We start from the raw sequence: 13,427 nt of genomic DNA, 5'->3' as shown, positions 1-13,427 counted from the left end.
ATGACAATAATATTATGAGTATCAAATACCTCTTCCAGTAGGTATCAAAAACTATTATGCACAAAATTAAATAAAAATATGTTTTAGGATATACACTATTATACAGGTCCTTTCATATGATACCTCACTTGATCTATTAATCTTACTTTAAAATTGAAAATACTAATTACTTATATCTATTATTATACATTCGATTTTTTTTGTGTGATGTAACCACACGGTTTACGGATTTTTCCTTTTGCCTGTGTTATTAGACCTACCTACCTGTCAAATTTCATGATCCTAGGTCAACTGGAAGTAGGTACCTTTCAGGTATCTTGAAAGACACGACAGATAGACCACGAAATGGTTCCATCAGGGTATCTTTTTATTTCCTTTTGAAGAACGGAACCCTAAAAATAAGTTTAAGTTAAGTTACAGCCTACAACGTGACGCAGGGATTTTCGCGATATTGTAGTAAAGATTCACCCTACTTGTGTTCAGGGTTGCAGCTAACAAACCATGGATAAAGTGATTGATTAGCAACACTACTCACTTGCGAATCGGATATGACTAAACTTATGTTTTTTATAGATAAAATAAAGATGAGCAGTATTCATTGATATACTATGACCACTTAATATTGCGATGGATATTAATGGATGGATTTGTTTGTAGCAATACGTAAAGATCTTCGATTTATTTTTATGATAAAGATTTTAACAGGGCTCTCTCCGTCACTTACTCCATACAATCGTAGTTCCAATTTCATTTGAATATTAAGCAACCAAAATCCATGAAATTTTGCAGACATATTCTAAATACTAATATCTGTGCCTGTGGTGTTTTAGATTTTTCTAAAAATATGTAGTTTTAAAATTACAGGGGCTTAAAGATTTGTATGTGAATTTTTAAGACCGCGTAACTTTGAAACCGAATATTTTAACCGAATATTTTAATTTATTAAATCTGGAAAACCACAGGCATAGATGTTAGTTTCTAGAATATATTTCATAGACTTTGGTTGCTTAATATTCAAATGAAATTGGAACTTCGTTTGTATGGAGCGAGTGACGGAGAGACCCCTCTCAATTTGAGATTGTGAAGTGTGTTTGGCAAAAGCTACAAGTAGGGATTTTTACTCATGTGCCACATGTGATGAATGTTTAGAAGTCAGCAGATACGAATTACCTTATATTTTGACGGTAAGACTTATACCTAATGTCTTATTATTTATGGCATCTTTCCGGTCCTAGAAAAAGAAAGATTTTTTAAACTTTTACAAACGCTTTTTGTAATTTTGTAAATTGTCAAGTGAATCCACCATTAGCTTCCTACAGAGAATCAGCAAGAAACTCGGCAGTTGCTCTTTTAAAAAATTCAGTTTATTTATTCCTCTATTCATTCCGCGCATTGCTAAAGCGAGCTGCGAGTTTTTGTATCGTTTTATGGCCCTTCTATAACTATTTAGATAAAATAAAAGTTATGAAAAGTTACATATTTATTATCTAATAGCTGAAGCGACTAAAAAAAATAAGAGTCATTTCCTAGCTAACGATACATGCACCCTCCATTCCCGACGTCTCGCGCGCGACTGTCATGTAAATGACGTCACGTGACCGGAAGTTGATCGGCGCGGGGTGGGGCTTCCGGCGGCGCACGCGATTGGTCACTTCCGTTCAGTTACAAACTACTGGTATTAGTATAATATGCTAATCGTGATGAGGCGATTTATTGGATTATGGTCGTGAATTAGGGAAAGAATTTGACTTTATATGGATGTTTATTATTTCAGAGATGTAATGAAAAATAGAGCATAATAAATAAGCATGCTTAAGAGTTCTCTTTGTTCTTAAAGGTGTGTGAAGTCTGCCAATCCACACTTGGCCCAGCGTGGCAGTCTATGGCCTTACGTGCGCTATAAGACCTACCTACCTGCCAAATTTCGTGATTCTAGGTCAACGGGAAGCACCCTATGGGTTTCTTGACAGACACGACAGACAGACAGACAGGCAACGAAGTGTTGAGATACGGAACCCTAAAAACAAATCGTCTAGAGTTGTTCTCATCATGTCTCATTTTGTATGGATATCTGTAACTTTCTGATTGCCAGAAACAAATCAAATCACCCGGATCCAAATTCTGGTAGGTTTATTTGTGGCATTTGACCTAAGGAGGGCGTTATGTGAGCAGTTTTCATATAATATTATAGGTAGGTAATATGGACAATTTCAGTTCCAGCGGAGTATGAACTGCTATTAAGATGCCGAACCCAGAATTTATTGTTGCATTGCGTGTTGTATGTAATAAAATAATGTTACTCCACGTTTTTGTACCTTGTAGGTAAAAATAATTTACGCGCTTTGCCTATAAACGTGTATTTATGATTTGTTCTGAAACTTTTCTCAATAGAGTAGTTACCTTTGTCTAGGTTATTATCTGTAAAGCAGTTACACACCTTCCAATTTGCCGTAAGTTTGAAGGTCATGCAGAGATCATACGGGGGTGTCAGTTTGCATGACCTGATTTCAAGATTCTAGGTCAACGGGAAGTACCCTATAGGTTTCTCGACAGACACGACAGACAGATAGACCTACAAATTGGTTCAAGACTAACTTCAGCATTAGTAAACTATGTTAGTCATGAGTGAAGTAGAAAATTATCTAGATGTTATATTTTGTCATAATATTAGCAATCGGCGTCAGTCATAGACGGTAGATTATCCATAAATCACAGCCTGGCAAAGGGGATGATTCCTAGGTCAAAAATAAATTATTTCTTAGTAATTATTAAATTAGTGGGTCTCCAAAAATTCGTTAAATCCACATTCACTGCTAGTTTTAAGTTTGTTAACCATTCTAAATAATCGATTTAACTAAAAAAGTGCGTCAAATTACGTCAAAAGTATAAGACGTCACATCTGTGCATTTCATACAAGCTCCCTCACTAAGCGAGCGTTTTGACGTTTGATAAAAAGTCGCTGATTTGACTTGTAGTCATCATACAAAATCACCTAACAGGCAGCGCAAACAGACGGAGTGGAGAAGAATCTTTTTGATATTAGCTTAATGTACTTAATATCGTTCCAATTTACTGGAAACAAATTGGAACAAATGGGAACAAAATAATGGAACCCTATTACAAGCGTTTTGTGAAAAAGTGAAAGCACTATTCATAAACGTTTACTTTTGTTTTTCCGATTCAACACCAATTGTTCAAATTTTAATACGTACACATACGCAACTGTTTAATAGCTAGGGACCTACCTATTTACAAAACTGAATCCACTGAACAATAAGGCTGTGTCAATAATGAACAGATACCAATTGAAAGTTTATTGTCTGATTTACGTGAATTGCCTCATTCTCTACATTTTGCTCATTATTAAAAGACAATGGGCGAATGAAAAACATAAGTGTGGCCTTTATATTATGTTAATTTATTACTAATATTTGTTTTTGGTTGAATGGAAATAATATGCATAATCATTTAAGTATATTTCACTCAATAAGTATGTTTTTCACTACCTCGGAGTTCTATTGTACCTAATTTTACCTAAGTACCTACATACTTGGGGCGGTTACGTATTACATTCTATCCGATTGCGTGAAACTACGTTCCGAAGTAATCATGGAACTATTTGTATGGCAGCTTACGCACTACACCCGACATCCGTTATCCAAGTTCTGTCCGTCATCCGTGAGAATATCTCGGATGTGCCTCGGATTCAAATCGGACATAATATAACGTAGATTTGTCAAAGGTGTCCATTGAATAGCTTGGATTTGGATCTCGGAATAGATTAGTGCATAAGCAATATCCAAATAAATAAAAAAAAGAGAATTGATAATACCGACCTACAACAGTCTCCGACCGCCATGTTAGACAAGTGTAAATTAAAAATTAATAACACCCCCGACAAGTGAAGGTTACAGTAACTAGAAAAGAGCTGATAACTTTCAAACGGCTGAACCGATTTTCTTGGATTATAGCTAAGAACACTCTCGATCAAGCCACCTTTCAAACAAAAAAAAAACGAAATTAAAATCGGTTCATAAGTTTAGGCGCTACGGTGCCACAGACAGATACACAGATACACAGACACACAGATACACAGATACACACGTCAAACTTATAACACCCCTCTTTTTGGGTCGGGGGTTAAAAAAAAGAAAGGAAAACATTAAAAAAATGTCCAAATTCAGTTCAAGATTTATATACCTAGTAGGTACCTACGTATTTTCACAGATTCGGTTCGGATGAGTGCGTAATGCTCGACAAAATGTACGATACTATCTATTCGGTACTACATACCTGCCTCATTGTCATATTATAATATTATGTAATGTATGATTTATCGAACACGCTGTAGGTATAATATTATGAGTTTAGTTTAGAAGGTACGTCGCAACAAACAGAGCGACACAGGCATTGTTTACTCAGCTGAGCAACTAATATACCTACCTGCTATCACGATAACAGCAGCAACCTATTATAACAACCTATTATAGTCGAAACTAGCGTAACGTGAAGGCTTTTATTGAAAAGTGAATCTTGTTATAATATGCCACTCAATTCTCTGCATTACGTAGTGCACTCCAAACAAACGTAGTTTAGCTCCATTTTGACTACTAGCCAATCAAATCAATGAAGTTTCAATGTTAGATACACGGTCTTAAGAATTTCCATACAAATCCTTAAACCCGTGTACTTAATAAGGGCGATTACTCACTGCATCCAATCCGAATCCGTGAAAATACGTTCCAAAGTAGTCATAGAACTATCTGTATGGTAGCGTACGCACTAGCTCCGACCTCCGTAATCCGAGTTCTCTACGTCATCCGTGAGAAATGAGAATATCTCGGACTAGAAGATGCCCGCAGCTTCGCCCGCGTGGATTTCGGTTTTTTAAAATCCCGTAGGAGTTCTTTGATTTTCCGGGATAAAAAGTAGCTTATGTGCTAATCCAGGATATTATCTATCTCCATTCCAAATTGCAGCCAAATCCATTCAGTAGTTATTGCGTGAAAGAGTAACAAACATACACACACACACACACACACACACACACATACAAACTTTCGCCTTTATAATATTAGTGTGATGTGATGTGCCTCGGATTTCTTTCTTTCTTTCTTTCTTTCAATGTCCGAGTTAGGTCTGAGTTTTTTATATCCGTACACAGACCACTTTATCCGTATTTTCATGGACTCGGATCGGATGAGTGCGCAACCGCTCTTAAACTAGGTTTTTTACGGAAATGGGATAAACACAGTCACAGATATTGGTTTCTAGAACGTGTTTACAAAATTAAGTATATCGAGTTTGATTGGTTAACATTCAAATGAGAACCAAACTACGTTTGTATGGGGCTAGTGATGGAGAGACCGCCGCCTGCTAACTTAGTTACCAACAGTATAGATGAAGTGGCGGGCTACATCTAGTATCAAAAATAATGTTAAAAATCAATGCAAGTTCTCTAAGTACTACTTAAGGGGTCACTACACACGCGGCGGGCACGTGGCGACAAACGGGGTCACGACACACTTCAACCCCGCCCACCGGCAATCAAGGAGGGTAGTTTGACCAAAATTGACGGTTTTCACCACCATCCGCGCTAATATTATGCAATTCTGATAAAAACAGATTTGCAATAAAATCTACGTTGTTACAATGATGGCGAGCAAGTTTTGATCACCTGTGTTTTCGGTGACGGGACTGCTGTTCGTTCGTCTGTCCGTCCTTTCTATCTGTCTGTCAACGAGCTGTATCTCATAAACCGTAATAGGTAGAGTTCGAAAATTTCAGTGTGAAGGTATTTATATAGGTAGAAATACCTGGCTGAGTTTGTTGTGGGCTCTTCTCAGACTTAGGCGCCTTTGGAACCCTAGTAGCTTTAGTTTTGAGTTTGCGTAATTAATTATTAACGGTATCATCTTACAAATCTAACAATTCTGACTATTAAAAGGAGTACAAATAGTACCTACTTTGAATAAATGATTTTGATTTTGTCAAATCAAAACACTTACTTAATAAAAATTTAAAAATGTCTGCCACATAATTTAAAAAGTAGGTACTACATAATCTCGTACGATGGTACGGGACCCTTCGTGTGCGAGTCCGACCCGCACTTGGCGGGTTTTTAATAGATTAGGCTAAACCAACATCGAATCCAAAAGCTAATAAATGTCTTCCTCAAAACAAATGAGTTTTTCACCGTGAGGCGTTATGAGTTAGTCCCTGCGGTCTAAACGTGGGCGGGGCCGACACGTGTGTGCGACCCTTAACTAAGGGCTGCGACACACTAAGCAATGGCTTTTAGCTTAATTGCTGCCGCGAATTTATGGTGGGACTAAAAGTGGGGCGAACGGGACTGTTATATGGTTTTATAGGGTTTAATAGTTTTAGTTGTTTTAAAGGAATTTCACAGTATTAAGGTGATATCAGACGATTCTCTTTGATGAATGCTCACTCAAAAGATTGTTTCATTCCATGTTCACACTACACGTACAAAACAATATGACAGACAAACCTAATTTAATTTAGAACTGTCAAACCTCGTGACTTTAGGTACCAGTCGTGAGCCTATTGTTTAAATTAGAGTGTACTAAGCTTTTGAATCTTTAAATTTAAATTTTGTAACGAAAAACAAATTTCAATTTCATTTCATTTCAGATGCAGATACTCCAAATTTAGCTTAGGGCAAAACATCAGAATCGACACTATTCAAGATTTAAAGAAAACAGCATAGAAGCCGTTCGAATGATTAGGCACAGCCGTAATGCCCACCAAAGCCCACCGACAATCCTCGACCGCAACAACATCCCTTTCAAAATTCAATAACATCCCTTTAAAAAGCGGCATCTTTCAATAAACATAATCGCGTGTAACCCCGCGAGGAGCGAAATTTGACGCACCCCAAACTAAGGGTTAGTTCGATTGTCGCCTCCGTTTTGACAGTGAAAACTGTCAACTGTCAAAAGCAGTCTACGAGGTTTAAACTATACACGTTCCATTTTCGAACGCTTTTCATATTTGGGTCCTTTGTGAGAGAGGGTAAGTACTCGAACAATCTTTTAGATGCAAGTCCTCTTTGTCATTGGAGCATTTAGGGGTTAAATGCAGTCTTTGAGAAAATTGGAAAGAGCTTTTTGTTATATCAAACTTTTATACTTACTTTTAAACATCAAAGCCTTGAATTTATTTTGATTGGGAGTATCTCAAATTATACTTAATGAGCATATATTTTTCTCCAGATTTGTATAAAATTCATCTAAATAAAAAATCGGTTAAGTACGAGTCAGATTCGCACGCGAAGGGTTCCGTAACGTAGTAAAGAAAAAACACTTTTTAATTTTTTTAAATTTCATGTCGGCCATTTTGAAATTTTTATTACTTATTTGTTGTTGGTTTGGTTGGCCATTCAAAGTGGTTAACGCCCGCTGAGTTATTTGTCTTTGTCCTTTGTATGGGATTACGTAACAGAGAGAGCCTTATATACCTACCTACCTAAACTTCCCTCCGTAGCTAGATTAAAAAGAAAGATGGGCAACCGTTTAACGTGATCAAAGATTTGAAAAATATATAAATCGAGGATACAACACAGATAACTTAGAAACACATGTTTCAAAGTACCATTGATGTCAATGTTCATCATCGGACTTCGTCTGTTGGTGTTAGCTGGCGGGCGTGCTCTGCCTTTTTGGAGTGTTTTTTTTTGTTAAAACTGACTGGAAAGCGCTCTAAGGGGGTACCGTGCGTGCGTCTGTCGGCGAGCGCCGGCACGGACGGGGTCCATACTTGTATAACTGTTGTTTAACTAACTTGTTACAAATATCTACAAACATTGGCTAATCTTTGTAAAGCCAGACGAGAGAGAAAAAAAATATTCATCATCATCATCATTATCATTATCAACCGATAGACTTCCACAGCTGGACATAGGTGTCTTATTGGGACTTTCAAACGCTAGTCTTGCGCCGCCTGAATCCAGCTGCTTTCAGCGACTCGCCTGATATCGTCCGTCCACCTAGTGAGGGAGTCTTCACGCTGTCCTGTCAATGTTAATTTTACGTACCTAGTAAGTATTTAACGGAAATTATATACCTAGTATTTAACGGAATATAGACGTATTCCAAGTACTTCTATTCTATACAGTAAGAGTAACCATTTATAGAAAGCACCGCGGTCACTCGCCCCAACAAAAAGCAGTCCACGGTCACGACTTTTTTCCGTGACTCCTAAACTATGAATTGGTGACGATGTATAAAAAATACCTATTGTACCAAACTTTATTATTATTAGTATAAAAGATGTATTTCTTTTGGTTAGATCTCTTGTATTTCACTAATAGGCTCGTGATATCTACGCTCTGTTCATTTAGAAAAGTCCAATGATGCTAACAGTTATAGCGCTTTTACAAAGCAGATCTGTATGCTTAGTATGAGATTTTACATCTAACTAACGTTGATAGAATTCGAACGTCCTAACACTTTACCGTTAAAGTAAAATGGACCTCAATAGTCTTGTTTTAAAACTCAGATTCGTCCATATGATTATAGTCTATTTCTCCATAGCTGACTTAAAAGGTAAACGCAAGTAGCTTCTCGCTGAAATGCGTAAAAGAGTCACTATACGCGGCCCATAGGACTTTGTTACCGCGAACTGACTGATAAAATCATGATACAAGTGAAACCCTAGCTCCACAGAAGGTCTAAAGCACCGGGCAAATAGCGTCGCTCAGGTGTCTCATCGAGGTTTCTGCGTTTATCTTACAAGTCAACTTAGGAAAACTAAAGTAGGTAAGTATTACCTATCTACATCCAGCGATCCAAGCAGAAACATTGTGAAATTAATATCGGTGGTATCTACTTACTGAATTTTTTCTTTAACTCAAAGATCTTTAGGTTCGTTTTACTCTAACGTTATTGTACTTCGACGCTCGAATGCTATCAACGTTCGGTGAGATGAAAAATCTCATACTAAGCATATTGTTGCTTGCGTACGACATCAAAGTAAATGTTAGGAAGAAAACCCACTCGAATGTCAAGATTTGTTTATGACATTGGAAATTTCTATTCGACTGGTATGTAGGTACGCCGGTGTTTGCATTAAAGGAAATCAGATTTGACTTCACAAAGGTTAAGTTCAACATCTTAGAAAAGTAAACGAGCGTTTAGTTTTCTATTGTCGACAAGTTGAACACAATCACATGTGATGGTAAGTGATAACGCAAAAGAGATCGAACGCGCTAACTAGGCATAGATAATGATGACAGACAATGCAACACTTTTTAGAGGCAAAAAGACACTGCCTTCCATGCTATTAGATAAGAAGAAATTTTTCAACCCACTAAACTTACACATATAAGTATCTAACATTGTAACATACTTAGGCGTTGCTTTGCCTTATAATTTTGTCATTGATAAAAACACACCCTTTGTACATATAAAATTTTTATAACGTTAAATGTGGGTAATTAAGGAGGGCTTTACAAGTTTATTATACCAACATACCAGTCGCGTTTAAATAAAGCTGACTTTGTAGTCAATGAGTAAAGTGAATCAAATGAGACATTGTAGAGTCAAACTCTCGTTTATTAAGTGAAAAAAAATTAAAACTTTAAGAGGTTACCTATCTAGTTGTACAAAAAGTAGGTATAGGGTAGGGGTCTATTCAATTATATAGATAAGAAGTCTTGCCTCCATAATTTACTAGACCCACTAGACCAGACCAAAGACAATTTAGAAATTATAAATTCCAGAATTGCTTGTGCCAGAAGTCGAACCCGAGGTCTCTCGCTTCTAAGACTACAGCGCTCACCACTATGCCAGAGAGATTGTCAAAGTTTATTAGTTATTTAATTGTTTTTTTTTTTATTCAGATACAAGTTAGCCCTGGACTGCAATCTCACCTGGTGGTAAGTGATCTTAGATGGAAGCGCGCTAATCTGGAAGAAGTATGACAGTTTTTAAACCCATACAATTTCGGTGTTGCCTAAAAGTAAGAGAGGAGTTAAAGGCCCTTACCAGCTCTCAAAGCGTCCATAGGCACACTGGGGTATGGTATCGAGTAGGGGTAGCCCTCCTTCCTCAGGGTCTTGGGTTTCCTTCGCGGCCGGTACTTGTAGTCCGGGTGCTCCTTCATGTGCATCGCGCGGAGCCTTTTAGCTTCGTCGATGAAGGGCCTCTTCTCGTCTTCCGTCAGGAGTTTCCATTCTGCACCTGTGGTATTAGGTATTGGTTAATGGGTTAAGTATACCTAACGTAAGCTAGTCACGAAACCAAATGCCTTCTTAGCCTGCGGTGATGCGCAGCTGTTTTGGGTAGAGACAAAATAATTAGGTAGGTAGGAACTTATGTTACAAGTGCGGCATGATGAATATTATAGATTCGTAGCGCCATTTTAATACCCATGCAGAAGGCGTGCACCAAGAGCTAAATCCATACATCTATGTTTCCTCAATTGAACTTTAAAATAGTTACTAACATAATAACAAACGCGCATTCTAGAATGTGAGTTCTTAATATTCATGTCATGTTGTTAGTAAGAAATAGAGTTTTTAATATCCTATCGGAGTTGGTAGATACTTTAAAACATCTTAGTTTATAGTTTTAATAGTGGTGAAATTAGAGCCACTTTACGAGCAAGTGTAGGAACCAACCTATTAGGTTTTTCTGTCAAAAAATTCTTACAACCTAGGTACCTCGGAGAGTCCGTGAAACAGACTTGTGCCTGATCTCTTACGGGTCGTGTCAGAGTCGTCAGACTTAAGTGTCAGGTCGTGAGGACATCTCATCAGAACATGCAGAGTATGCGAAAGTGTGACTTAGTTTGCGCACTTTTTTGCACTGTACATAATATGTAGATAATACTAGGTACATCCAGCGTACATAGTAGAGACACAAAATCAGCATTTCGTGGCAATGAGCTATGTTATGATATAAAGATAGAAAGTACTTATTTTAACACCACAAAACCAAAATTGTTCCAGTTATGTAAGATAAGAATTAATTGACTTTCTATTACTTTCTAAGTTGCGAACAGACGATAGCGAAAAATATAGCGAGTTTCACAAAACAAAAGGTTTTGGATATGAATAGATAGAACAAAGCATCCGTCCCACTATTATGACACAGGGACAAAAAGAAAGTAATTTGCTCTAACCATCCTTCATTGCGTAGACAATGCCTTTGATCGATACAATATAATCGAAAGCACGAACGACCTGTCTCCCAACCCGATTCAAAGAGACCAACCAACCCTTTGTCTCCCCCCATTTATAGGAGGCTGTATTCATCGCATCGATACCGTGGAGGGGCGCCACCGGCCATTGAAACAGACAAGACAATCCTGATTCAGCGGAGTATAAAAGCGAAAACAATGTCGCCAACATAGAAAGGAACAATCCGGTCGCAGGACCATCTCTCCTCCCGTTCCCTCGCACCCGAATTTTCCCGTGGGGGAACGGGACGGGCTCAACAATGGCGGAAAGCGCCGCCTAATGACGAATTTGCGCTTTTCATTCCGCTACAGAAGTTTTTCCCGGTTCCTCATTATTGTCAATACTTCGGGGAGCGTACTGTTGCCTTTTGTAGGGAAGATAAGGATCGTGTACTCGGTTTCTATTATTATATGTTATGTCAAACGGGACTCTGGTCGAAGATATGAAAACTTTGTAATTTCCTTTTCAGGACATGCTCCTTCAAAACGGTTTGTCGTTCTATTACAGAGATTCAATGATGCTGTGGAAAACGGTTATTCAACAAAGCCACATCGTTCGTGGCTAAATTAAAACACGATTTTTCTGTGATGGCTAGGTGTGTATACCTACCTGCAGAGAAACCGTTCGGAATCCTCAAAATGTCTAGACACATCTTATAAACATTGCGGGTATAGGCACATACAGGTCTACGAGATACGTTCAAACAGAAACACCTCGTCAAAATTGCGTTGAAAAATTTTAACAAACTGATTTTAGAACAGCAAATGCAGTATAGATAGACGGAAAGGTGAATTGTATTGGATTAGTAACTAGAACCTAGGCGGATACTAGATACTAAGTAACTCGCCCCGTATTACTGAAAATCTTTTCTTAGGCTCTAAGTCTAGACCCCGCGTAGAGAAAACGTACTTACAAGCAAAATCTCATATTTCTAGATTACTAGGTTTAGAACATTTTCATTTTCTAGATTATTAGGTCTCGAACAGCTTAGGCTGTAGTCGTTGACATGTCCATCAATTAACCTTTTAGGTACAGATTCTATTTACTATTATTAGGTTTTTTTTCTATAGTAGGTACCTACTGTTAACCAGCTACACATACAAAACAACTTGACCCATTTGATTCAATAAAATGGCGACTCATAGTATTCTCAGTCGAGCGGAATATAAATTTTAATTTAATTAACAATTACCCCGGCACGTGCGTCGAGTGTTGCCACTCTACAATAATTATTTCCTACATCCCGCCCCGAGGAGAAACAATGGCAACATTGAATAACGATCGCATGCAGAAACAATGTAGGTAGGAAATGTGTTATAGGTACTTATGTCTACCTAAGGCGCTATAGGTTCACAGAAGAAGTAGAGCTATCTTTTTAAGCCCCGACCCAAAAAGAGGGGTGTTATAAGTTTGACGTGTGTATCTGTGTGTCTGTCTGTGGCATCGTAGCTCCTAAACTAATGAACCAATTTTAATTTAGTTTTTTTTGTTTGAAAGGTGGCTTGATCGAGAGTGTTCTTAGCTACAATCCAAAAAAAAACGGTTCAGTCATTTAAAAGCTATCAGCGCTTTTCTAGTTACTGTAACCTTGTCGGGGGTGTTATAAATTTTTAATTTACACTTTTTGTGTTTGAGGTAAGTCTGTCATTTAGTATGGACAGGCAAAAGGCGTGATGATCTCCATAATTTGATCTTAACGACAAGGTTCACTAATTGGGACACTGAATTCAGAACTCTAGTTGAACTGAAGTCACGTCATCTCTTCAGCTGGGAAGATGTTCTTTTTTTTGGGGTACCGTACCTACTTACCTCAAATAGTTCAGTTGTCTTTCCGAAGTACTTCCCGTTAATCATTTGTTTGATTGGCGATGTCTTTTAACACGAGTAAATGAAAAACTCCGTAGGTTAGGCACATCGCAAAAAAAAATATAAATTAGTGTCCAAATAATTAGTTTACTAATGACTAAATCGTATCAAGATGGTACCGTCCGTCATTAACTTGCAGTGTTATACCTACAGATGTTTGACGATAATTTTATTATATTGCTTTGAGCTTTCTTGTACCTATGATGGTACGGAATCATTCGTGTGCGAGTCCGACTCGCACTTGGCCAATTTAAAAAATAATAATTATAAACTAGCGCTTTGCTGCACTAAAAACTGCTATTCGTCTTGAAAAAATCTCGATAAACAAAAACCAAGATGTGAGTTGCTATTGATGGTT

The 13,427-nt window shown here is 37.7% G+C and overlaps 1 protein-coding gene across 1 annotated transcript in view; it reads right to left on the bottom strand.

Moving 5' to 3' along the window:
• Positions 1-13,427, bottom strand: part of LOC123866148 (transcription factor Sox-21-like) — a 75,059-nt gene that overhangs the window by 19,843 nt on the left and 41,789 nt on the right. The window contains exon 3 of the mRNA XM_045907518.1: positions 10,008-10,202. Within this exon, the coding sequence (XP_045763474.1) occupies positions 10,008-10,202 (195 nt within the window). The remainder of the gene's footprint in view (positions 1-10,007; positions 10,203-13,427) is intronic.

Source organism: Maniola jurtina, chromosome 1 (genome assembly GCF_905333055.1).
Source record: "Maniola jurtina chromosome 1, ilManJurt1.1, whole genome shotgun sequence".
Taxonomy (NCBI): Eukaryota; Metazoa; Arthropoda; class Insecta; order Lepidoptera; family Nymphalidae; genus Maniola; species Maniola jurtina.
The sequence above is the reverse complement of the archived record's forward strand: the minus strand, read 5'-3'. Positions and strand labels throughout refer to the sequence as shown.